Source organism: Leuciscus leuciscus (assembly GCF_965113295.1).
Source record: "Leuciscus leuciscus genome assembly, chromosome: 6".
Lineage (NCBI taxonomy): Eukaryota > Metazoa > Chordata > Actinopteri > Cypriniformes > Leuciscidae > Leuciscus > Leuciscus leuciscus.
Genome location: NC_138730.1, coordinates 44049139 through 44076138, shown reverse-complemented (window position 1 = coordinate 44076138; position 27000 = coordinate 44049139). Strand labels below are relative to the sequence as shown.

At 36.3% G+C, this 27000-nt stretch overlaps 2 protein-coding genes across 7 annotated transcripts in view; one reads left to right on the top strand and one right to left on the bottom strand.

The window, feature by feature from the left end:
• mtcl1 (microtubule crosslinking factor 1) overlaps nucleotides 1-5380 on the top strand; it is a 101375-nt gene extending 95995 nt beyond the window's left edge. For 5 of the 6 annotated variants that reach the window (XM_082172904.1, XM_082172907.1, XM_082172906.1 and 2 more), the window contains one exon: nucleotides 3095-5380. In XM_082172904.1, coding sequence (XP_082029030.1) covers nucleotides 3095-3325 — 231 coding nt within the window. In that variant the 3' untranslated portion in view covers nucleotides 3326-5380. The remainder of the gene's footprint in view (nucleotides 1-3094) is intronic. The other variant, XM_082172908.1, reaches the window with a different exon arrangement.
• A 6308-nt stretch (nucleotides 5381-11688) lies between these two features.
• The window catches only part of acss2l (acyl-CoA synthetase short chain family member 2 like), a 24128-nt gene continuing 8816 nt past the window's right edge, over nucleotides 11689-27000 (bottom strand). Inside the window, exons 5-18 of the mRNA XM_082173023.1 lie at nucleotides 26610-26682; nucleotides 24739-24814; nucleotides 24330-24411; nucleotides 23021-23158; nucleotides 22383-22553; nucleotides 21979-22112; nucleotides 18130-18262; nucleotides 17253-17309; nucleotides 17082-17162; nucleotides 16330-16438; nucleotides 15553-15621; nucleotides 14257-14433; nucleotides 12846-12920; nucleotides 11689-12770 (exon numbers count right to left, since the gene is read on the bottom strand). Coding sequence (XP_082029149.1) covers nucleotides 12601-12770; nucleotides 12846-12920; nucleotides 14257-14433; nucleotides 15553-15621; nucleotides 16330-16438; nucleotides 17082-17162; nucleotides 17253-17309; nucleotides 18130-18262; nucleotides 21979-22112; nucleotides 22383-22553; nucleotides 23021-23158; nucleotides 24330-24411; nucleotides 24739-24814; nucleotides 26610-26682 — 1545 coding nt within the window. The 3' untranslated portion in view covers nucleotides 11689-12600. The remainder of the gene's footprint in view (nucleotides 12771-12845; nucleotides 12921-14256; nucleotides 14434-15552; nucleotides 15622-16329; nucleotides 16439-17081; nucleotides 17163-17252; nucleotides 17310-18129; nucleotides 18263-21978; nucleotides 22113-22382; nucleotides 22554-23020; nucleotides 23159-24329; nucleotides 24412-24738; nucleotides 24815-26609; nucleotides 26683-27000) is intronic.

The following is a 27000-nucleotide window of genomic DNA, read 5'->3' as shown; positions in this document are numbered from 1 at the left end:
TAGTATTTCCACACTTTTTTTAAGTGACTTAAGTGTCACTGTATAAAACAATATAACAAGTATTTTAAGTCAAAAAGTATTTGCACACTTTTTTTAAGTGACTTAAGTGTCACTGTATAAAACAATAAAGCAAGTATTTTAAGTCAAAAAGTATTTGCACTTTTTTTAAGTGACTTGAGTGTCACTGTATAAAACAATAAAAATAGTATTTAGTGAATTAAGTGTCACTGTATAAAACAATAAAAATAGTATTTTAAAAGAAGACAAAAAGTATTTGCACACTTTTTTTAAGTGACTTAAGTGTCACTGTATAAAACAATAAAAATAGAATTTTAAAAGAAGACAAATAGTATTTCCACACTTTTTTTAAGTGACTTAAGTGTCACTGTATAAAACAATAAAAATAGTATTTTAAAAGAAGACAAACTTAAGTGTCACTGTATAAAACAATAAAAATAGACAAACTTAAGTGTCACTGTATAAAACAATAAAAATAGTATTTTAAAAGAAGACAAAAAGTATTTGCACACTTTTTTTAAGTGACTTAAGTGTCACTGTATAAAACAATAAAAATAGAATTTTAAAAGAAGACATAGTATTTCCACACTTTTTTTAAGTGACTTAAGTGTCACTGTATAAAACAATAAAAATTGTATTTTAAAAGAAGACAAACTTAAGTGTCACTGTATAAAACAATAAAAATAGTATTTTAAAAGAAGACAAAAAGTATTTGCACACTTTTTTTAAGTGACTTAAGTGTCACTGTATAAAACAATAAAAATAGAATTTTAAAAGAAGACAAATAGTATTTTCACACTTTTTTTAAGTGACTTAAGTGTCACTGTATAAAACAATAAAAATTGTATTTTAAAAGAAGACAAAAAGTATTTGCACACTTTTTTTTCAAGTGACCTAAGTGTCACTGTATAAAACAAGTATTTTAAGTCAAAAAGTATTTGCACACTTTTTTTAAGTGACTTAAGTGTCACTGTATAAAACAATAAAAAAAAATTTTTTAAATGAAGACAAAGTATTTGCACACTTTTTAAAGTGACTTAAGTTACACTGTATATCAAACTCAAATGTGGCTTTTTGGATGGCGTTACCATTTTGACTATTAATATATAATCACTTAACTTAACATTTTTCTCAGGTCCTTTGGCTGTTACGTGTTTCTGTGTTTGTAATTGTATTATTTTTGTCCATTTCGAAGGGTCTTAACCTCAGCAGCCCTACTGATGGAGACTACGCCATAACATCTTGTGCTTTCTGGGTTTACTGTACTGTACTGTACTGTACTGTACTGTACTGTCTGGTGTTAACAGGACGTGAGCATGCTAGCAGTGCTAGTGGTGTGTGTAGGGTTCATTGGCTGCTGTGTGTGTTGATTGTGCCGTTTAACACCTGCTAATGCTGGGTCTCATTTCTTCACTTCTAACAACAACTTGATGCTTGGTTGAGTTTTTTTAATATTCAATATTTTAATATTTAAAATTGCCTTCAATCTTTATAGTTTAAGTAGTTGTTTTATGTGCTTTTGTCATTTTTATTTTTTTATATTTTAATTAAATTATTTCCATTTTAGTTTTAGTAATTTTAATACTGTAATTTTATTTAAGTTAGTTGCCAAGTTGTTGTTGTTTTTTTCATCTAATATTTATATTTTATTCAATTAACATAAATCATTTTAACTAGATTTCTTTTTAGTTGTAGTTGTCTGGTTTCGTGTTGGTTATGATGTCACTGGAGTGTATAAACAGAGTTCCATAGAACTCCATTCAAATTCACCTTGTATCAGCTTCAAAGTCTCGGTCAAGAACCGAGCAGACGTACAGTAGTAAATCCCTGTTTTTGAATTATTCAAACCACAGAAAATATCCACCTCTCACGCTGAAATCGCATTCATTTTTAATGTTTGCTTTATCGCTCGAGAGAATTGTTTAGAATAAATCAAGCTCAAATGCATATTTCCTCAAAAGCAGACATTCAGTCCAAAACAAGCTGAATATTCTTCTTCACTCTCTGCCACAGAATGCATGAATGATGTTTATCGATTTTAGTTCATGTTAAATCTGTAAAAGCACTATTACTTTCAGACCAGTGTTATTTTATTATGCCTTCATAGTATTTTTATATATATTTTGAATTAGCTTTTTATTTACTTATTTTATTTTAGTTCATTGCTAAGGCAACATTTTATATTTTCAACTTTTTTAAGTTACAGTTTTCCATGTAATATTTATATATTACTTTATTTGAAATAACTTCTTTATATTTCTATTTAGCTTTATTTATAGTATTATAAAGCTATATTTATTTTTAGCATTTATTTTTAGATTTTCAGTTTTCATCTCAATTTAATTGTGATTTTGTCATTTTTTTATTAGTTTTTAAGAACTTCTATTTAGCTTTAATTTATTTTGATTTCAATTTTAGTAATACTAGTATTTTAACTAGTTTTATTTTGGTAAAGGCAAGGCAACATTTTCTTTTTTCAAAAAAAAAGTATATTTTATTTTACTTCAGCTTTATGTAGATTTAATTCATTTTTATTTTAGTTTTAGTAATTCTAGTACTTCAAGTTTTCTAAGTTACAGATTTCCATCTAATATATTTTATTTTTCTTCAGCTAACGATAATGAGTTTTAATAGTTCTACTTCTTTATATTTCTATTTAACTTTATTTATAGTATTTTTAAATATTTTAAATTAGCTTTTATATTTAGATTATCAGTTTTCACTTTAATTTAGTTTAAGTGCTTTTGTCATTTATATCAGTTTTAGCTTTTTTTGTATTTCTATATAGCTTTCATTTATTTGAATTTAAATGTTAGTTTTAGTAATTCTAGTAATTCAACTTAAACGTATTTATTTCAGTTTTTCAGTATTTAATTTTTTTCATCCAGTATTTAATTTCAGCCTTATTTCTATTAATAAATTAACATTTTTTTTAATTTAAATTTTTTTTTTTTTTTTGTTAACAATAACAACACTGTTGCAGACCAATCACCGACTAACTTGACAAAAAAAAAAAAAAACTTTCCTGCAGAAGCTCAGAGTTTGAAATCCTACATGTTTTCTTCCTTGACTGCAGGATTTACCCCGTTCCTCAGTGGCTCCACCTCTGGACTCCTGTTTCCTTCGACCGGCTCGTCCCGCCAACCGTCGACCCCCGTCCCGCTGGGCCGCTCACTCGCCCTCATCCTCACCCAAACACACACACACGCAGCGCACAGTGAGGTTCCTCTTCCCCTCGCCCGTCAGACCGGCTCAGGCCATCCCGGAGACGGAGGACCCCGGGCAGGAGGTTTCCCCACACACTTAACCAGCCTAGACTACATCCTTTTGCCCAACCCCCTTTTAGTTGTCAAGTGTGAATATGAATTGAAGAATTGGAATTTAGAGCGCATACTTGTTTTACTTCTGAAAAGCCCAAGAAAAGGTAAGCAGAAAGCGAAGCCCCTGGTCACCTGGTGGTGATCATTATTATATGCTTTGACTTTCCTTTACCATCCCCCCCTTCCAGCCGGACCACAGGTACGACGGAACCATCGAGAACCTTTCTAAGAACCATTGAACTGCCACTAGAGGGCAGAGTCCTGTGAGCACCAGCTGAACTCAACCATTCGGAAAACATTCTAGAACTTCCGTTTTGGAATTATCAAGAACCTGGAATGTACTGACGCAAAACACCGCAAAGTGTTCCATAAGAGGTGCCTACACACACGTGACCTCGCAACGGTCCCGTACTCGTGTGTGTGTCAATGTACATGTATGCAATACATATGACTTTATATGTGTTGGTCTGGTCGTAAAACATCGAACTTCTTTTCAGATGTTCTGATTCTGGATAGTAATAATATTTGTCAGAACAGCATAAAAGTTTACATGCATTTGCGTTCATTTTTTTCTTTTCTTCTATATTTCGGAGGGTTGAATATCCTTTGTTAAATTATGTTCTGTGTATATAGTTTATAAAACTATTTTCTTATTTTTCTCGTACATCCCATTTTTGTTGGAAACCTTTGATGCTTGAATTTAAAAAGACTTTGTAAGGAGAATTAAACTTAAGGAGAAAACCACACACTCGAGTTCGACAGGGACGAATGATATACATGATGTCAATCATAACAATGTATTTTAAAACCCAATGTAAAACTGAATGTTAAATGATGACAGGAGAGTATATTGACACTGATTATACTTTATGCACATTTCCCAAGTCACAAAACCCTAATGGAATATCCACGGGATTCTAGTTGGAAATAAGCAGTCATAACTACAACCAATCGCAAAGCAAATTCCATTTGTTTTAATGAAACGTCTGTAAATCAGGTCTTAATAAAAAGCGCTAAATGCTTATAAGCATATGCAACTGTTTTAAATATATGAATATTTAATGAGCAAACCATTGAGGCAGTTAAAGTGATGCAAACACTCTTTCAAAATGACAAGTGTGCAATGTTGCTCAACACAGGGTTAAAAGGAACCTTAACCTGGGGTTAAAAAGACATAGACCCAGGGTTAAATTTGCTTTCTTAACCCTTGTTCTGTGTTTAAAATCCTTTACTTAATTTGGTGTTCTTGGTCAAAAATGACCTGCCTTTTAAACTGCTTGTAAATTTCTCATAATATGCTATATATTATCACCAAATATTGGATTCGATCTTTTTGTCAAGGTGCATAAGCTCAGATGAATGAGGCCTACGATCAGTCCGTTCCAAAAAGAAATACAAAATAGGTCTTAATTGAAAGTTGATAAAAATATCAATCCCCATAGTCAGTTTTAGTCCAATGCAATAACATTAACTAGCATTTTCAGGAAAAAGAAAACCCTCTCCTGGTCAAACTGACCGGAACACAACATGAGGGTTAATCAACATCCCAGATCATATTTTTATTGATTCATCAGTGTATGTTCTGGAACAAATAAGACGTTTTATATTGGGATGCTTTAGGATTGGTTCCACATTATGACCAATATTCCACTAGGCGTCCTGTGCAGATTTCTTGGAGACGTGTGGACTGGGGTTTGGACAGCGGTTGTGCAGATATCATGTTTGATATGCATGCCTTTAAACACTAGCACTTTAGTGCATGTACTCAGACGCTGTTGTACCTTGTGATAAAGCTCATGATTTAAGCCAACACACACTCACACATTTTTTTTTTTTTTGCCATTGAATTTGCATTAAGAACACTTTTTAATCCCATTATTGTACCTATTATCTGGTCTTTGTATAGATGTTATTATGAATTCAGATGTTTCTTTTCTTTGGAGGAAAAAGAAAAAAATTATGAATGTTTTAAATTAAGTCACTGTCAGATGTCTAATGATAGAGTGTTAAATTGGTAATAAATTGAATGTGTATTTACAAAAAAAAAATGGATTTTGTGATTTATTTGTTTCAAATAAAAAAGTATGCAAAATATATTAAAAAAATGTTTTTAGCAAAGATGCATTAAATTAATTAAAAGTGACAGTAAAGAGATTTGTAATGTTACAAAAGATTTCTATTTCAAATAGATGCTGTTCTTTTGAACTTTCTTTTCATTAAAAAATGCATCAGGGATTCTACAAAAAAAAAAAAAGTGAAGTAGCAAAACTATTTGCAACATTGATAATAATTATAAATGTTTCTTGAGCAGCAAATCAGATTTCAAATGTGTGAAGGATCGTGTGACTGAAGACTGAGCGTCATTCTCGTGTTACGCAGCACGTTTGAGCTTCAGCTAGAACTAATGAGATTCATTCTCGTGCGTCAATCAGGTTAGGTTGAGCTTCTTGCTTAACAGTGTTTATGAAGAGTTTATTAAGAGTTTTACGATCTATTTTTGAAGTTTTTGAAGCATTAAAGTGACAGTCGCGTAGCTGTCAAAATGGAGGGACAGAAACCTCTCAGATTTCATCCAAAATATCTAAAATAAATATTTGTGCTCAGAAGATTTAAGAAAGTCTTACAGGGTTGGAACGACATGAGGGTGAGTAATTAGTTAAATCTTTGGGTGAACTATCCCTTTGAAACTTTCAAAGGCGATTTGAGGACGTGTGTTTGCGTGTGTGTGTGTGTGTCAAGTCAAGTCAAGTTTATTTATATAGCGCTTTTCACAATACAGATCGTATCAAAGCAGCTTCACAGTATTAAATTAAAATAATACAACAAAGTTTGTTTCAAGAGGAATTTATTGATTGATAAAATTAAATTAAATATCCCCAAAATATCCCCAACTGAGCAAGCCAAAGGCAACAGTGGCAAGGAACCGAAAAACTCCATCAAGTGACCTAATGGTGTCCTAAAACTCCATCAGGTGACCTAATGGTGTCCTAAAACTCCATCAGGTGACCTAATGGTGTCCTAAAACTCCATCAGGTGACCTAATGGAGAAAAAAACCTTGGGGGAACCCAGGCTCAGTCGGGGGCCAGTTCTCCTCTGGCATTTATGAGCTAGAGGCCGGATTGTAGTTTGAACTGTGGGATTATATGAATGCCTGGCTGAAGAGATGCGACTTTAATCTAGTTTTAAACTGGGAGAGCGAGTCTGAGCAACGAACAGTATCAGGAAGACTATTCCAGAGTTTTGGAGCCAAATGTGAAAATGCTCTCCCTCCTTTGGTGGTTCTGGATATCCTAGGTATGACCAAAAGCCTTGAATTTAGTGATCTTAAAGAGCGCGATGGATTATAGGGCGATAGAAGATCCGTTAAATAGACTGGAGCTAAGCTGTTTAGGGCTTTATAAGTCAGTAGCAATACCTTGTAATTAATACGGAACTTTATAGGTAACCAATGCAGTGATGATAAAATCGGTGTTATATGATCATATTTTCTTGATCTCGTAAGAACTCTAGCGGCGGCATTTTGGACTAACTGTAGCTTGTTTATTGAGGATGCAGGACAACCAGCTAGTAAAGCATTACAGTAATCCAGTCTCGAGGTCATGAATGCATGAACTAACTTTTCTGCATCAGAAACTGATAGCATATTACGTAGCTTAGCAATGTTTCTAAGGTGGAAAAAGGCTGTTTTTGTAACATATGAAATATGATTTTCAAAGGACAGGTTGCAATCGAGTATAACACCCAGGTCTTTTACTGTAGAGGATAAAGTAACAGGACATCCTATGATGTTAAAGTTGTATTGTGCGAGGTTTTGTGGGCGGTTTTTTGAACCGATAAGTATTACCTCTGTCTTGTCTGGATTTAATAAAAGAAAATTACGCGTCATCCAATCTTTTATATCTTTAACACACTCTGTCAATTTGGAAAATGTAGCGTTTTCATCCGGCCGTGATGAAATATATATTTGAGTGTCATCAGCATAACAATGGAAACTAATTCCATGTTTCCTTATAATATTTCCAAGTGGCATCATATATATTGAAAATAACAGAGGGCCTAATACAGATCCCTGCGGCACTCCATAGTTTACTGGAGTTATGATCGATTTTTCTCCATTTAAATAGACAAAATGGTAGCGGTCAGATAGGTATGATTTGAACCAGCTTAATGCTTGTCCTTGAACACCAGTATAACTTTATAGTCGATCTAAGAGTAATGTATGATCTATAGTATCGAACGCAGCACTAAGATCAAGTAAAACTAGTATTGAGATACAGCCTTGGTCAGAAGCTAAAAGTAAATTTTAACGAGCGCAGTTTCAGTGCTATGATGCGGTCTGAATCCAGACTGAAACTTTTCATAGATATCATTTTGTTGCAAGAAAGAGCCCAGTTGAGCGGACACCACTTTTTCTAATATTTTAGACATAAATGGAAGATTTGAAATGGGTCTATAATTTGCTAGATTATTATGATCTAATTGTGGTTTCTTAATGAGAGGTTTTATAACTGCCAGTTTAAATGTTCTTGGAACATGACCTAAAGATAAAGACGAGTTGATAATATTGAGGAGAGGCTCTTCCACTACAGGTAACACTTCTTTCAGTAGTTTAGTTGGTATAGGATCTAATAAACATGTTGTTGTTTTAGATGAAGTGATAAGTTTATTTAACTCTTTTTGTTCTATAGTTGTAAAGCACTGTAATTGTTCTTGCGGGGTGATAATTGAAGCTGAATTATAAGGCGCGATTGAAGATTGAACGTTTACAATTGTGGTTCTGATGCTTTCTATTTTCTCAGTGAAGAAGTTCATGAAATCTTCTGTGTGTGTGTGTGTGTGTGTGTGTGTGTGTGTGTGTGTGTGTGTGTGTGTGTGTGTGTGTGTGTGTGTGTGTGTGTGTGTGTGTGTGTGTGTGTGTGTGTGTGTGTGTGTGTGTGTGTGTGTGTGTGTGTGTGTTGACAGCAGGTCAGTGATCTGCAGGCATGAGGTCGCTGTAAGGAGATTTCCCAGGACTCTCAAATCCTTTCACTTCAGTGTAACACACACACAGTGTTCAGAGCGAATGTGTATTGAGATTAAAGCAGCGAGTTCTGTGTCATTATAGACTCATCCAGCGCTTGAGGTGAAGGTCACATATTACACTCTTATTCTAACGGCACCTGAGAGATAAACGAGGCTTTCAGCTCTTATATAATCACTGCATCTGGACTTCAGGAACCGCTGACACAGGACGACACAAAGCTGATGTTTCAGAGACGGCACTCTTATTGCGTGTTTGTTAGTTAGTATTACATCACTGCAGTTTTCATTTCATAGGATTTTTTTAATGGGCACTAGGCCAAATGCTGAATAATTTACATCATATTCCATTCACGTGTATTTAGCACGTGAGGTTTGACAACAATTGCGTTGGATAAAATATCATAAAAACTACGTTCAAAAGTCTGGGGTCTTGAAGCTGTAGCGTCTTAAATCGCCCTAATGGAGTATATTTTGTAATTAATGACTGGGCTGACAGGACATTATCTCACGTATTACACGGCTATTTGCCAAATCTATCAATACATGGAAATTGTTTGTCAATTATTATATTATGTGAGCACAAAGAGAGTAGGCTACTACACAACACAAGCTATAGAAGAAATCAGTAGCCAGGGGCAAATACACAGTTCTGTGATTAACCAATCACAATAGAGTATTCCAGAACACTGCATTAGTTCATCAAATCTTAGGAGAGATTGTTTAACAGTTTGACTTGCTGTACTGATTGAAGCCCTCATTCCCTGCTTAAGTTCATTTCAGTTTCAAGATAAAGTTGTTGAATATTTTGCCAGAACTAAGTGGACAACTGCTTTTGTTTAGAATTACATTTTTGTTTTAGAATATCCATTATTATTCAAGTGTTTTTAGACGGTGAATGTCTTCAAAGCTCAGAATGTAAAAGCTCAAAATCATTATGATTACCATCAAACAACATGTAATTCATGCTGTATACATATGTATACAACATATGTAATTCATGCATGTCAACATGCTGTAATTCACTGATTGTGAAACGCATATCTTTATGACTCTAGGATTCAGAAAGATGAATTCGGCATTTGAGTTTGGAGATAGTTATTGCTCAGATGTTGCTCTTTTATTGCTCATGATATTTTAGGACTCCGTTTAACCCCATGTTTTCCAGGAGAAACAATTGAGACCTTAACAAGATCTCATATAATGGTTGCATTTAGCTTTTCACTTCTGGCAAATGTATTTATGCTTCAAAATTCATAAAAGTTGTGATCATTTGTGAAGACTATGACGATGGGACACACAGTCACAGCAGCAAAATCTCATTATCATCTCTATTTCAGCCCAGCTGAGATGAAGCTCAATGAAAGTGAGACCTCAGTCACAAAAATCACATGTAAACATTAAGATATTTCTGATAAATGTGGAGAATATTCCTACCGCTGATCTTGATTTAGAACAATCTGTTCAATTCAATCTGATTTTTTGTGCAATAGTTGTGATGCTGCCTTAACAAACTAATAACTTAATGTCTTAACGCTAATGACTGACTGATCTGGAAATGGACTTGAGATCTCATTTGAGGTTGTGCTTGACTCTTGGGTCCTGATAAGTTAATTACGATGATCTCATTCAAATAAATCCCTCTGTTTATTTAATTGTCCCGTCCGCGTTTCAGGGACACATATGCATGAATGTGATCGGTCGACACTTTAATTTCGGTCTCAGATAATCTTCTTAATGGGTTTCCATGGCTAAACTTACAAAACTGTGTGTGAACGTCTCGGTCTTCTCCTCCCAAATGTTAATCCAATCTGTATGGATGAGAATATGTAATTAAATAAGTGATTGGATCCGTCAAACACTAAACCTTGAGTCCTCGACTGTCTCTATCTATCTATCTATCTATCTATCTATCTATCTATCTATCTATCTATCTATCTATCTATCTATCTATCTATCTATCTATCTATCTATCTATCTATCTGTTCTATTGTTTTGTCCATCTCTGTCCATGTTTCTTTTTGATCCTTTCATATAATTTTCAGGGTTAATTTTTTGTGTGTGTCTTTTCCTCCCTTAGATTTGAAAAACATTTAATCATTTTACAACTGTAATTCATTTTAACTGGGTATGAGACAGTGACAGACCATGTTTGTTCTTCTCCCTTGCGCTTGTGAACTCAACGGCTACAGATATGGGGCCAGAAGACTTGAGACTTGCATGACGGTGTGTGTGTGTATGTGTGTGTGTGTGTGTGTGTGTGTGTGTGTGTGTGTGTGTGTGTGTGTGTGTGTGTGAGAGAGAGACTGGCAGATGGCTCAGTCATTGTTGGGCTGCTAAACCTTTGCACGCTCTTGTTAAGATGAAGAGACTTTCCAAGATGACTGTTGTCATGGTAACGACACCACTGCAGCCCTATATATATATATATACCTCCAGAATATCAAGAAAATGTTTCTGATAAATCCTTGAAAACTCATTACATAATAACAGTCCAATATGCAGTCCAACGATGGCATAACACTAATGCAATGTTATGATGTAACACTCTTCAGAAAAGACTTTCAGATCTCATTTAAATCATATGATTTTTTTAAGCTCTTGTAATATTAGCCTGTCATATTCTGCCTGGAAGCATCTGTTGTGATGGAGCTTAACCGGAAGAAAAAGATGATCCGATCACAGCTTGAACAAAATGATCATTTGATAAAGAACATGGAAATAATCTTTCACTGCCTGCAAATATGATCTTACATCAGCAACAAAAAGATTTAAGCATAACTAACACAACAGGACAGAAGCACTCAGCAAGTTTGTGTTATTCTCAATGAGACACGAGGGGGATTGTGATTGTGTGTGTGTGTGTGTGTGTGTGTGTGTGTTTGGCTAATTGTAAGGGCCAATTTTTTTCAAAAGACCTCACAAATTAAGTAAAATGTTAAAAACTGATGTGATGATATTTGAGGTGCTCTTCAGTAATTGAAGAGCTCATTTCATGTTTTACTTAAATCTACTGATATCAACAGGTTTGTGTTCAATTTAGGTATAGAGTTTAGTATAGGTATAGGGTTTAGCATGAATAACATTATTTATATGCCAGTTAAGCACAATAACTCTTTTCATTACTGTTATGCAAAAGTATGGTACCATTTTGAACTAAAATAAAATAAAAATAAAACAAAATAATGAGAATTTGGTGGAGAGGTGATTGATCGGCATTAAAGCTATGTCACATAATAGTCATAAATATATATTTTTGTTGAAATATGAGCTTTATATACATATTTCAACATACATAAACAACTTTTAATGAATGAAAAAAACTTGAGAGACCTTATCAGATGTGTTTTATTTCATAAAAACATAAACAGAACAGTATGTGCAAATAATACTACTTAAAATGACTCTTGTCAAAGTAACATTAGCAACTGGTTAGTAAGATCTTACTCAAGATGCCATGAAAAAGCATGTTGTGTTTTCCTCTTGTATTGCACACAATTGTTTAACATCAAATAGAAGGAAATTAGAAAAATCTCAACAACACAAAACAAACTGGTTGCAGTCAAGTCGGCAACTAAAACTAAACTAAACTAACATTTCTGAATTGCTGCTCCTTTGTGAAATGAAATAATGAAGTGTTTTTACATTCCCCTTGTCTATAATAAAATTGTTTTTAGTACAATGAAATTCTGTTAGCATGATTAGCATGTTGTTAGCATGATTAGCATGTTGTTAACACGATTAGCATGTTGCTATCATGATTTAACATGTTAGCACGTTTTTAGCAAGTTGCTTACATGATTAAACACATTGCTAGCATGATTTATCATGGTAACATTATTTAGCACATTGCTAGCATGATTTAGCATGTTGCTAGCATGATTTAACATATTGTTAGCATTTTTAGCATGTTGTTAGCATGATTAACATGTTGCTGGCATGACTTCACATATTTTTAACATGTTGCTTACATGAGTTGGCATGTTGCTAGCATGATTTCTGTTGCTAAACTGCAATTATGATGAATTAAATCCACAAACAAAAAAAGAATATCAGGATGGGGCAAATACTGTAAAAAAATCACAAAAGAATATAAAAAATGTGGGAAGTCCTGAGGTGAGCTATCTTGACAACACTTCTTTTTGTATTTTTGATTGTTTTACCTGAACTATGGGCAGAGTTCCACCCTTCAGATCTGATCTAGGAGAACCAGCACCGGTTCTGAGCCCAAACCCAAAGTCTTTAATGCACACAGGGTGACAGCGGTGTCCCGGCTTGAGAAAGACCCGCCGCAGTCTCGCATCTTTGGCTGAACAGCACCTCCACGACCTTCGGGTCGGCCAGGGTTGAGAGGTCACCCAGGTCTTTTTCGTTGCATGCGATCTGTCGCAGAATTCGCCGCATGATCTTACCTGTCGGACGGGTGAAAGGCTTGAGTTTCAGGAGCAAAAGCAAACGCAAGGAGGAATTGAGAATGATCCCAGTACCTGAACGTGTTTTGGGAAGCCCTGGAGCATTCTGGATGAAATCTGGGGTGGCTATTGGTCCGATCTTCTCCCTCACTTAATGACAAAACAAGCCACACACAAGTTAGCAAGTGACGGATCTAGGCCATTAAGAGCTGTGTGTGTAAACCTCACTCCACAGAGACGCACTAGCGACTGACGCTAGCGACTGTTAGCATGCCCACCACCCACACTGGAGACCATGGTTCAAATCCCACTCGGAGCGGGTCGATTAGGACTGGTTACATACGCAAAGGAATAATTGACAACGGGCCGTTAAAATTTTTAGAAAAGTACTCAAATATGTTTTTGCATAGAAAGCCACTTCAGACAGCACAGCAGCGCCGCATTGAGTTCTCTTAAATAAACAAAAACACAAAATTATGCCTAAATTCACTTTTGTTGAGTATCCTTGTAATCAAAGTGTTAAATGAACGCAAAGAGTTGTGAGAAAATGGGATGCGTGTCAGATCTGCATCATGTGCAGCAGGTCTTCGGGTACGTTTACACAACATGGACATGGATCCGCGAAAAACGACTAAAAACGCTGTATTCTGCTGCCAGGCCATTAGATGGCGATGAAACACATGAGACTGAACACATGACACACATGTGCATGACGTCATCGTCTTCAGAGATTCGCGTTTTTGTTGTGAAACTGTAAGTTTATCTGCTTCAAGAACAGCGCCTTTGTTACATCGCTAGTGAGAAATGCCATGTAGCTTTTAAGTTGCTAAACTTTTTAGGATAAACTCGTCAGAGTGGTGCTGACAACACGTTTCTGTGTGAGTGTGTGTCTGTACCGTGTGTGTGTGTGTGTGTTTGAGTGGGAGAGATAGAATATGTGCTTTCCATACATAATAAAAACTTTGTTTTTATCCTACTAATTATCTGCTTGGTCAGTGTCACATTTTGGGTTTTGTTTCTTGTCATTGTCATTTTTCTGTGTCTTGTCATGTGATTCCGTTTGTCATGTGATCCTGCCATGTGTCTTGTCATTGGTTAATCGTCTGATCAGTGTTCACAGGTGTTCCTTGTCTTGTATTTCTGTGTATTTAAGCCCTCATGTTTGCCCTGTGTCTTTGTCGAGTATTGAATGTTTCCAGTTTCATTTTGTTTGATGTTTGATTATGTTTTGGAATTAAAGTTGCATTTGGGTTCACTTCAACTAGCCTCCAGTGGAAATTCGTTCGGTCAGTGAGTGTCGTTGTGGCTTTTGGTTCTTTTGCTGCTGTTGGCTGTAAGGAACTTTGAAATAAATGTAATAATTTGGCGTAGTGATATGGAAATGTAATGCGGTCAAAACCTGCCTGGAACTACTTTAGCTGTGCGTTTCCCTGTTCGTCAATCAATCAGATTCAAGCATTCATCAGCATTAATCTGATCCTCTGACCTTTCCTCTTGAGTTCCTCTGTCAGCGTGCGGTTGAACTCTTTGTGCTCTTTCAGTGTGATGAAGCAGTACAGACACTCTCCCTTCACCGCATGAGGCCGACTGACCACTGCAGCTTCAGCCACTGACGGGTGATCGGACAGAGCCGCCTCGACTTCAGCTGTGCTCAACAGGTGACCTGAGAGAAGGAAAAATATTAATATTTCACAAAATTATGGTTTGTACTGTTTATTTGATCAAATAAATGCAGCCACAGTGCCATGAGAAAGTATTTGCTCCGTCCTGAATTCTTTTTTGCATTTAATTGAAATGCGTTAAATGCGTTTTTTTGCGATAAAATGTTGAAATATACTGTAGTCAAATGATCAAAACCTTTCATCAAAGTTATACATGAATTTTGAACAATACCCATTCTTGTGATGCATAAGGATGTAGTGTAACGACGCCCAGTTCCAGGAATGCACTAATATTTTGTTGGTTGTACCAGTTTGCAACAATTATTAGTTAACACTAAAGCCCAATTTATACTTCTGCATCGAACTTACGCCGTAGCTACGTCGTAGGCTGTGTGTAGCGCGCGTACCCTTCGGCGTACCCTGACGTGCACCTCTCCAAAAATGTAACAACGCGTCAACTCTACGCGGACGCAAGCGCTGTGATTGGTCTGCTGGGACCGCTCCCTCGGGTGTCACATGCTCCCTCTGGAAGTGTAATTGCACGCCATCGCAGACAACGACGCAGAAGTATAAATGAAAACCAACGCGTTGCCTACAGCGTAGAGGCTCCGGCGTAGGTCCGACGCAGAAGTATAAATCAGCCTTAAGTTGTCAACAGTGGTCTCTTTTACAGGCTTTTCCCTAATCACTGAAGTGACCTCGACGTCCGGGTTAGCGGTAGCATTAGCCATCAGGCAAGTGTTATTTAAATAAACTCCTGATGTACTTGCAAACTTTCCAATGCCTCGTTTTATGAGTACAGAACCTATTTGTACTACTGTAGAAGTTTGGTATCATTCTGGGCATTATTAGTGGGGTAATTTACGAGATATAACCTTGGATCCATTAGCGCCTGCACTAAGCCATTCGGCTGATATCTCTAAATAAGCTCTAACTTTAATAATGTTCGACCAAGGGAAAAAAGGCTTCTGGGGGGGTGTTTGGCTCGAGGTCATGGTGCAAAGGACCCTAGGTTGAAATTACTCCGAACCATCCCTTTAAGAGAAGGCAAAATAATATAATATGGCATTTCTAAGCACCAGGTGGCAGCACTGAAACATCATCATCTCTCAAGGTCTCACCAGAGACGTTCAGCATGTCGTCGATCCGGCCGGTGATCCAGTAATATCCGTCCTTGTCCCGCCGGCAGCCTGAGGACACAACGACACTCAGTAACACCATACAGCAACACAAGTTTGGTTAGGCTGCAAAAGTCACCATGTATTCAAAATTAATATTTCTTTATGTTTATGGAATATCGCAGAATTAATTATAAATGATCAATTTTTTTTAAATTCATGTGCCTTGTAATCATTAATCAAAATTTCTTCCCCTCCGTCTTGCAGCATCTCTTCTCTTCTCTGATTAAGAGGGCGGGGCAACCTGTCACTCACACCAGATCCACCAATAGCAAACCACAACCATCCAATCAATTCCTCATGGACAAAATTAAGCCCCGCCCATATTTGTTCTTGTTCCAGAAGCCGTTTCACTTGGATATACGTCACAATATGGAAAAATATTAGCGTTTCATGACGACTTTAATTGAGATGTACCATATGTATCATAATTTGTCACTTAGATTAGACTTTAATGTCTTTAAAACATACAAAGTAACCTTACCTTTTGAAATTACATTATATTATATATATATATTTTTTTAATTAGTGACTTTTATTTAATAGCAAACACAAAGGATAATGTTTTTGTTCTGTAAGAAAAATCGTCTCATTCATTTTACCAATGTGAGAAAAAGTTACACAAAATTCTATAAAAAGCAACGATGTAATTAGTCACATTTTAAAGTAACTTTCACCAGCACTGGTTATGAAGTGTGTGTGTGTGTGTGTGTGTATTACCATCTCCTGTCACATAGAATCCCGGGAATTTTCTGAAGTAGGTGCTCTCGAAGCGCTCCTGATTCCCGTACACACCCCTCATGATTCCCGGCCAGGGCTTCCGGAAAACCTGAGACACAAAACATCTGAATGACCGCTTGATCTTTATTGTGAATAGAATGGGTTGGGAACACTATTACATAACCTGTATTAAAGGAATAGTTCACTTAGAAATGAAAATTCTGTCATCATTTACTCACCCTCAAGTTGTTTCAAATCTGTATGAGTTTCTTTGTTCTGCTGAACACAAAGGAAGATGGGTAACACTTTTATTTATTTTTAATTTATTTTACAGTGTCCTTGTTGCATATATTACATGTACTTACCATAGTAATAACAGTAAATTATGCATAATTACATGCAACTAACCCTCAACCAAACCCTAATCCTACCCTAACCCTATAGTAAGTACATGTAGTTGCTTAATATTACTCAGTACTTAAATATATAATTACACTGTAACAATGACACCTTAAAATAAAGTGTAACCGGAAGATATTTTGCAGAATGTCGGTGACCAGACACTTGATGGACGCCATTGACTTCCATAGTAGGAAAAAAAAAAGTAGGAAAATCAACCGAGATCTTCAAAATATCTCCTTTTGTGTTCAGCAGAACATAGAAATTCATACAGGTTTGAAACAACTTGAGGGTGAGTAAATGATGACAGAATTATTCCTTTAACCAATCAGAAGCTAGGATGTAAATCTCACCAGGTATCCCTCCGCCTCCCCTTCTAATTCTTCTCCGTGTTCATTGAGAATGGCCGGCTGGACTCCAAAAAACGGGCATGTCTGCATAGAGAAGACACTGATATCAGAGTCATGCGTTCCTGTTTTTAACTGTCCTCAAGACGGATGTGATGTGTAATAACTGAGACTCACGGCAGAGCCAGGCTTCAGTGGTGTAGCAGCTGGAAGAGGGGTCAGAACATGGCCGCCCTGCCCAAACAACAAACTGAGTTTAACTTATCAGTTATTAACTGAGCATTAGTGTCTTATGCAGACATTTTATACAAGCAATAAGCCACTTGATGCTGATTTTACCACAGTTAAAGGGGTGGTTGATTATGATTTCACTTTTCTAACTTTAGTTAGTGTGTAATGTTGCTGTTTGAGCATAAACAACATCTGCAAAGTTACGACGCTCAAAGTTCAAAGCAAAGGGAGATATTTGCTTTTAAAGAAATCGCTTTTTTAAGGACTACAACAAACGGCTGGTAGAGACTACACGGGTAAGTGACATCACTAACCCTCAAATTTACATAAACCCCGCCCCGGAACACGATTTATAGATTATCAAGACAAAATATGCTAATCAATGACTAGAAGATAACTACACACAAGCTACATAAATTCACCAAATAACCATTCAGAAATGTTGTCTACATGTTGTCACTTCTTCTTGAGTCTCTCCATCTTTCTGACTCCGGTTTGAACATAAAAGGCTAAAAGTTTTTGACATTTTCAGTGCATGTCTTTGTGAGGTAAAAGAATATGCTGTTGAAGCTCCGCCCCCTGTGCCGGGAGCAGCAGCTCATTTGCATTTAAAGGAACAGACACAAAAACGGTGCGTTTTTGCTCACCCTCAAAAAGTGACAAATTTAACATGCTATATAAAAATATCTGAGGGGTATTTTGAGCTAAAACTTCACATACACACTCGGGGACATCAAAGACTTTATATTACATCTTGTGAAAAGAGCATTATACCACTCCTTTAAGCAACTTGGCTGGTTTTGATTGGTGTAAAATGTTTTACCGTCTCCGTTTGCCAGAAGGTGTCGATAACCGGACAGCGTCGCTGACCCACAACATCATAATACCAAAGCCAAGCCTCCGGGTTTATGGGTTCACCAACCGTGCCCAACACACGCAAACTGGACAGGTCAAACCTGAGAGAGACACAACCAATGTGTGGAAAAACAATATCTGTATTAATATTTGTATAATACAAGTATAATTGGAAAAACAATATATAAATATTAAAAAAAAATAATAATAATAATAGAAGTAGGTGACAGTCTTTACAATAAGGTCTCATTTGTTAACATTAGTTAATGAACATGAACTAACAGTGAACAATATATTTTTACATTTGTTAATATTTGATGATGTTAGTTAATAAAAAATACAGTTGCTCATGTTAGTTCACAGGGCATTAACTGATGTTAACAAATACATTTGTTTTTAAAAATGTATTAGAACATTTTGAAATTAATATTAACTAAGATTAATAAATGCTGCAGAAGTCTTGTTAAATTTTAGTTAATGTTAACTTATGTGGTTAGCTAATGTTAACAAATGAAAAATTATTGTAAAGTGTTACCTAATAACAACTATTATTATAAAGTAAATTATATTTATTTATTTTATTTTATATTTTGCATAGTAAAATAAAACCTATAGCTGTAGTTCGGCTTTTTAGCCAAATAATTGTGTCGGATAAACACCTTACTCAAGTGTTTTGTTCTTCCTTCATATTTAAAATATTTAACAAATATTAAATATTTTCCTCAAAAAAAAACTTGGTTTAAAAACTTGTTGGGTCATTAAACGTATATCCCCTCCTGACATCACTTTTGGTTGGCCACAACTATAAATAAATACATATACCACAGCAAAGCAAAGAAAATGTAATATATATATATATATATATATATATATATATATGTCTGCAGTACAAACTGTGCATTGTTGTGTAAAAACTATATAGATGGGAAGATTTTTTTAAAAATAATTTTTGTCCAATAGATGGAGCTAACAACCTTTGACTGTACCTCTGTAAACGTCCCCTATGAACCCTATGAACCCTGAGGAACGTGTGAGAGACTCTTCACACATGAACATGTGAGGTCAACACTACTGATAATATTTAATGTATATTTAATGTTAGACATATTATAAAGACATAATCAAATGTTTATTTCAAATAACATGCACTTATGGATCATCATATAGCATAAGACCAGCAACAGTTGTTATGAAAATATTTATTTCATGTAAAGTAGTTTTAAACAAAATTACTTGCAATATCTTCAAACGCTCCACTATCATTCCGGTTCCCAAAAAACCTAAAATCACTGGACTTAATGACTACAGACCTGTCGCTCTCACGTCTGTGGTCATGAAGTCGTTTGAAAGACTGGTGTTGGCCTATCTGAAGGACATCACTGGACCCCTTCTGGATCCCTTTCAGTTTGCTTACAGAGCAAACAGGTCTGTGGATGATGCAGTCAACATGGGACTGCACTATATCCTGCAACATCTTGACAGACCTGGGACTTATGCACGGATCTTATTTGTGGACTTCAGTTCGGCCTTCAATACCATCATCCCTGATCTTCTCACAGCCAAACTGACCCAGCTCTCCATGCCATCCTCAATCTGTCAGTGGATCTCCAGCTTCCTGACAGACCGGCAGCAGCGAGTGAGACTGGGGAAGCTCACATCCAGGACCCTCACCATCAGCACTGGCGCACCCCAAGGGTGCGTTCTCTCCCCACTGCTCTTCTCCCTGTACACTAATGACTGCACTTCTAAAGACCCCTCTGTCAAGCTCCTGAAATTTGCAGACGACACCACCGTCATCGGTCTCATCCAAAATGGTGACGAGTCTGCTTACAGACTGGGGGTTGAACAGCTGGCTGTCTGGTGCAGCTATAACAACCTTGAGCTGAACACGCTCAAAACAGTGGAGATGATTGTGGATTTCAGGAGAAAATCCCCAGCACTCCCCCTCTCACCATCATGAACAGCACTGTGGAAGCAGTGGAGTCATTCAGGTTCCTGGGCTCTACCATCTCTCAGGACCTGAAGTGGGCAAATCACATTGACTCCATTGTGAAAAAGGCCCAGCAGAGACTGTACTTCCTTCGCCAGCTGAAGAAGTTCAATCTGCCACAGGAGCTGCTGATCCAGTTCTACTCAGCCGTCATTGAGTCTGTTTTAAGCACTTCCATCACTGTCTGGTTTGGTTCAGCTACCAAATCGGACATCAGGAGACTACAACGGACAGTCCGGACAGCAGAGAGGATTATTGGTGCCCCCCTGCCAACCCTCCAGGACCTGTACTCTTCCAGAGTGAGGAAGAGAGCAGGTAAAATCATCACAGACTCCACTCACCCTGGACACCCCCTGTTTGAACTGTTACCGTCAGGACGGCGACACAGATCACTGGCCACAAGAACATCCAGGCACAGGAACAGTTTCTTTCCACAGGCCATTTCCCTTCTGAACACTTAACATGCCCCCCAAGGCATATGCCTGCAAGTGCAATACTCCCACTGTCTAGTGCAATATTCTCTTAACTCAGGTGATATTTATATTTATATTATTCATGCTACTCAAAATACTGTAAATATGTTCATAATCTGTAACATGCACGAGACTCCCACTGTCTAGTGTAATATTCTCTAACTCAGGTGATATTTATATTTATATTATTCATACTTCTCAAAATACTGTAAATATGTTCATAATCTGTAAATGTTTATTCAGACTAAACCCAACTGTGACCCCTTTTTTTTACTTTTTATACTATTTTATTTTATTTTATTTTTTTATATATTTTATTCTTAGAATTTGTATTACTATGTTTCTTGTTGTATTTGTATTTGTATATGTGCACTGGAAGCTTCAGTACCAAGAAAAATTCCTTGTGGGTGCAAGCACACTTGGCAATAAAGCTCTTTCTGATTCTGATTCTGATTCTGATCTTCCTATAAACCAAATAAAACGACCAGAGATTTCAATGTGGCTTTCTGAGGCCTCCAGCGCCACCTGGAGGACAGTTATGAGCTGCTGGCCAGTAAAACACCACTGTGTGTGTGTGTGTGTGTGTGTGTGTGTGTGTGTGTGTGTGTGTGTGTGTGTGTGTGTGTGTGTGTGTGTGTGTGTGTGTGTGTGTGTGTGTGTGTGTGTGTGTGTGTGTGTGTGTGTGTGTGTGTGTGTGTGTGTGTGCGTGCGTGTGTGTGTGTGTGTGTGTGTGTTTACAGGTTTGGCTATAATATGAAATATTATGACAACTGACTAGTGGGGACATTTTACTGGTTCTGGAACTAATTAAAAAGCCAAAACATGTTTGTATTTAAATCTAGTGTTTTGCGCATGTTTCTGTGATGGGGGGTTTGGGTTTGGCAATAGAAAATATCATAACCTGATATAAAATCAATGGAAGTCTATGTAATGTCCTCACTAATATAGTGAAACAAATGTTTGTGTGTGTGTCTCTCTTTTTGTAAGTGTGTGTGTGTGTGTGTGTGTGTGTCTGTGTCTGTGTGTTTCTCTCTGTCCGTGTGTGTGTGTGTGTGTTTCTCTCTGTGTGTGTGTGTGTCCGTGTCTTTCTCTCGGTCCGCGTATATGTGTGTGTGTGTGTGTCTGTGTGTGTGTGCGTGTCTATGTGTGTGTCTCTCTCTGTTTGTTTGTTTGTTTGTGTGTGTGTGTGTGTCCGTGTCTTTCTCTCGGTCCGCGTATATGTATGTGTGTGTCTGTGTGTGTGTGCGTGTCTATGTGTGTGTCTCTCTCTGTTTGTTTGTTTGTTTGTTTGTGTGTGTGTGTGTGTGTGTGTTTCTCTCTGTGTGCGTGTGTGTGTGTGTGTGTGTGTGCTCACCGCTGCAGTGGTTCTCTCCCGTACTTCATCAGTAGTCTTATAGCAGTGGGCGCAGTGTAGAACTTGGAGACTCCGTACTTCTCAATGATCTCCCACAGTCTGCCTACATGAGGGTAAACCGGCACACCTTCAAACTACACACACACACACACACACACACACACACACACACACACACACACACACACACACACACACACACACACACACACACACACACACACACACACACACACACACACACACACACTTTCAGTCAAACTGTTTGTGGTAAATTATTAGAACAAACTGATTGCATATTTTTAAATGACAGGAATTGCTATGCCAAAATAAAAACAGTATGGATTTGACCAGTTTATACAAGTAAATATTCTGCGTTATATTTCAGCGGCGTCAGAACTTACGAGCACGCTGGTCGCGCCATTGGCTAATGGGCCATACGTGATGTAGGAGTGGCCTGTTATCCAGCCAATGTCTGCAGTGCACCAGTAAACGTCGTCATGGTGATAATCGAACACATATTTGAAGGTCAGTGATGTGTAGAGCATATAGCCAGTGACTGTGTGGACGACCCCCTGTACAGGAACCAATCAATGGATCAAACACTGTCGTGATGGAATACGTTTATTCTTTATTCCGAATTGCTCAGTAAGAAACAGTAAAAACAGTAATATTGTGAAATATTATGACAATTGTTTAAGATGTAATTTATTCCTGTGATCAAAGCTGAATTTCCAGCATCATTACTCCAGTCTTCAGTGTCACATGATCCTTCAGAAATCATTCTAATATGATGATTTGCTGCTCAAGAAACATTTATGATGATTATCAATTTTGAAAACAGTTGTGATGCTTCATATTTTTGTGGAAACCGTAATACAATTTTTTTTAGGATTCTTTGATGAATAGAAAGTTCAAAAGAACAGCATTTAATAAAAATAGAAATCTTTTGTAACATTATAAACGTCTTCAATGACCCCAAACTTTTGAACTGTAGTGCATGTATGTACTGTATATTAATACTTCCATATGTTAAACTTGCCTTGGGTTTTCCGGTCGAGCCGCTGGTGTAGAGTATGAAGAGAGGATCTTCTGAGTCCATCCACTCTGGTTCACACTCGTCTGACACTCCGTCCATCAGATCATCCCACCAAATGTCACATGACTCATCCCACGGGGTCTGAAGTACATACAAACACAAAAGAAATGAATGAAAGAAAGTTTTCAATGTGAGGATCATGTGATGCAAGGGAGTAATGATGCAGGATTCATATATATATATATATATATATATATATATATATATATATATATATATATTTATTTCAGTGATGTTTTAAAATTAGGAGGCAAAGTCCTCACTTTTTTTTATAATATATCAAATGTAAATTTGAAAAATTGACAAAAAACACCTGGTTAAATAAACATTACATAAAAAAGAGAGACCAAATACAATTCTATTTTGTATTTTTACACTATGTAATTGTATATTTATTAAAACCAAGTATACATTTCATCAAGTTAGTGTTTTTACGCATTTTTTTCAGTTTTTCCAAAAATAATAACTAAAGGCAGAAACTATTTAAACAATATATATAATTTGTGAAATAATGTTTTCTTTTTAATAGTCGACTTATTTCCAGCAGTCATCAAGCTCGGTAAACATGTGCGAAATAACTTTTAATGCGTTTAAAGTTTTTATTCATGCTTGTTATTTCTTGATTCACGCTTATTATATTTTTATCCGTGACCACGTTGTTTGCTATTCTGATCATTTTGCATTATTTTTTTCAGTTTGTGCAATATATTTTTACATGTGTTTTTACATTTTTGATTCACGCTTATTATTTTTTGATCCGTGGCTGCAATACTTTAGACGGGATATTGATCATCCCATAATAACCGGTCATATCCAGTCACAGTGCGATGGAAGCATTGCCTCTTCTCACGTGACTTTCCTCCAATCATTCTCAATGACCCCCCACTAAACCCAGCGCACGCATCAGGGGGTCTGTTAAAACTCAATGGGCTCAGAGGAGGCAAGAGAGACGAGACGTCCTGCTGTAACTTCACCTGCGGGTGTCGCTGTTGGACAGTGTTACTGTAGAAAATCAAGTGATTTAATGTCACATTTTGTAATATTTGCATTTTATTATTATAAAATTATTTTCTCATCCAGTTTTTTTTGAGGAGACACTGCCTCCCTTGAAACGTCCCTGATATGAATAGCCTATATTTCTGTATGAAACACAAAAGATCTTCTGCTTTCCATACAAGAAAAATGCATGGTAATATTTCCTGCTAGTAAAGCATGATGTAAAAAGTCCATACAGCTCAAACTTTTGACCAACCTGTAGTTTGTTGGAAGCATCACTGTTGGTTATGAAGGCATGATGTCTGACCACCACACACTTCTGAACACACAAGGCCATGCTGAGGGAGAGAGAGATCATTAGAAGATAAAGGTAAACAAAATGTTTACTGTGATGATGCTAGGCCGCTGTGAATGGTTGCCATTTATCACATTGCATGGACATTCTTATCATCGCATTATATCATTTATTGACTAATATCATGATTATTGTGCCAAATCAATGACATCATCCAGTCACGCGTTACACGATTCTGTTTGCTCTATGATGCGTATGTCTCATTTCACATGCTTCCAAACTGTGCTGTTGCCCGGCAACCCCTGCCAGTTTCTGATTGGCCGAGTGCCTCTGGCTCATGGACGGGTGAGATGTTCACGTAAACACGTACCTCTCCTTACAGCGCTGGAGAGCTTCAGATGCAATCTTCTTCAGATTGATCAGCTTGTCACCTCTGTAAACACCATCTGTAGGACACACAGAGAGAGCAAACACGTGAGATAGGAAGAGAAAGAGAGGCAGAGACAGTGAGATGATGCATTGTGGATACGAAAATGGCAAGCTTTAATCCGATTGGCTGGCAGGTTTTATGGAAACTGTCAAGGTCCGCAGGATTTTTATCAGTCCTTTAGGAAACAAACATGTGAGAGGGAATCGTCAAGAGGATTAAATAAAAATTATATTTTAAATCATATTCTCTATTCTCATAATAACTCCCATTATTCTGAATTTTATTGCTGTAATTTTGTTTTTATAGCATCTAAAACTACTGCAATACAATATTTTTAATAACAGTTTGGGGTCGACAAAATGTTGTTTTATTATAATCAGATTTGTAATGTTTTTGAAGGCTCTTCTTCATAAAAATACAGTAAAAACAGTATATTGTGAAATATTATTATAATTTAAAGTGCTAATATATTTTAAAATGTAATTAATTCCTGTGATCAAAGCATCATTACTCCAGTCTTCAGTGTCACATGATCCTTCAGAAATCATTCTAATATGATGATCTGCTGCTCAAGATCAACATTTATGATTATTATCAAAGTTAAAAACAGTTTGTGATGCTTCATATTTTTGTGGAAACTGCGATGCATTATTTCAGGATTCGTTGATGAATAGAAAGTTCAAAAGACCTGTATTTACTTGAAATATAATATTTTGTAACATTATAAATGTCTTATACAGTACAGGTCAAAAGTTTGGACACATTACTATTTTTAATGTTTTTGAAAGAGGTTTCTTCTGCTCATCAAGCCTGCATTTATTTGATCAAAAATACAGATTTTTTTATTTATTTATATTGAGATATATTATTACAATTTATTTTATTTAAATTATAATTTATTTCTGTGATGCAAAGCTGAATTTTCAGGATCATTACTCCAGTCTATCACATGATCCTTTAGAAATCATTGTAATATGATGATTCATTATCAAAGTTGGAAACAGTTCTGCTGCTTAATATTTTTTCTTCTTTTTTTGAAATAAGTCAATACTTTTATTCAGTGTTAAATTGATCAAAAGTGATAGTAAAGAAGATTTATATTATTAGAAAATATTTTTTTATTTTGAATAAATGCAGTTCTTTTTAACCTTTTATTCATCAAATATATTAGGCAGCAGAACTGTGTCCAACACTCATAATAAATCAGAATATTAGAATGATTTCTAAAGGATCATGTGATAGACTGGATGTCACATGTGACACTGAAGACTGGAGTAATGATCCTGAAAATTCAGCTTTGCATCACAGAAATAAATGCTAATTTAAAGTATAATAAATTGAAAACCAATTATTTTAAATTGTAATAATATATCACAATATAAAAAAAAAAATCTGTATTTTTGATCAAATAAATGCAGGCTTGATGAGCAGAAGAAACTTCTTTCAAAAACATTAAAAATAGTAATGTGTCCAAACTTTTGACCTGTACTGTATATGACCTGAACATAGGTATTTACCTGCACCGAAATCTTTGGTTGGTCAATTCTTTTCCTGTCTAATTGACCTGAATAAGTAAGGAAATGTGAATCAGACTTTGCTGATAGTCAAAAGTGTGACTCCACAGGATTTCCGGTGTTGAAATCACATCTCTCTTCACATTATCTCTGGTTATCAGTTACTGTCCAGCTTATCTGTCAAAGCTCATTTGCTGAACAAACCCAATAAACACACAGTCAGCCCAAACACACGTCCTTTGAGACGGATCTGGACTTTCATGAGATGAACTTCAGCCATGTGTGTGTCATATTTACCTGCTGTTACCAGGATGTTGCACTGAGCGTCCATGATCCTCTCACACAGAGACTCAGACGAGAAACCGGCAAACTGAGCGAGGAAGACAGGAGAGAGTTAGACTCGTCTGCGTTCAACTTCATTTCTCAAGATAAAAAGTCAAGTCGTCTGTATTTATATAGCGCTTTATACAATCCAGCTTGTTTCAAAGATGTTTTAATCGCACTCTTAAAAAATGCTGGGGCGTTTCAACCCAAATTTGGGTCAAATATGGACAAACCCAGTTGTTGGGTTATATTTTTAGCCCAACCATTGGGTTTTTCCATATTTGACCCAAATTTGGGTTAAAACAACCCAGCAGTTTTTAGAGTGGGAAAATTATGATTAGATCAAATAAATAAAAATTAAATA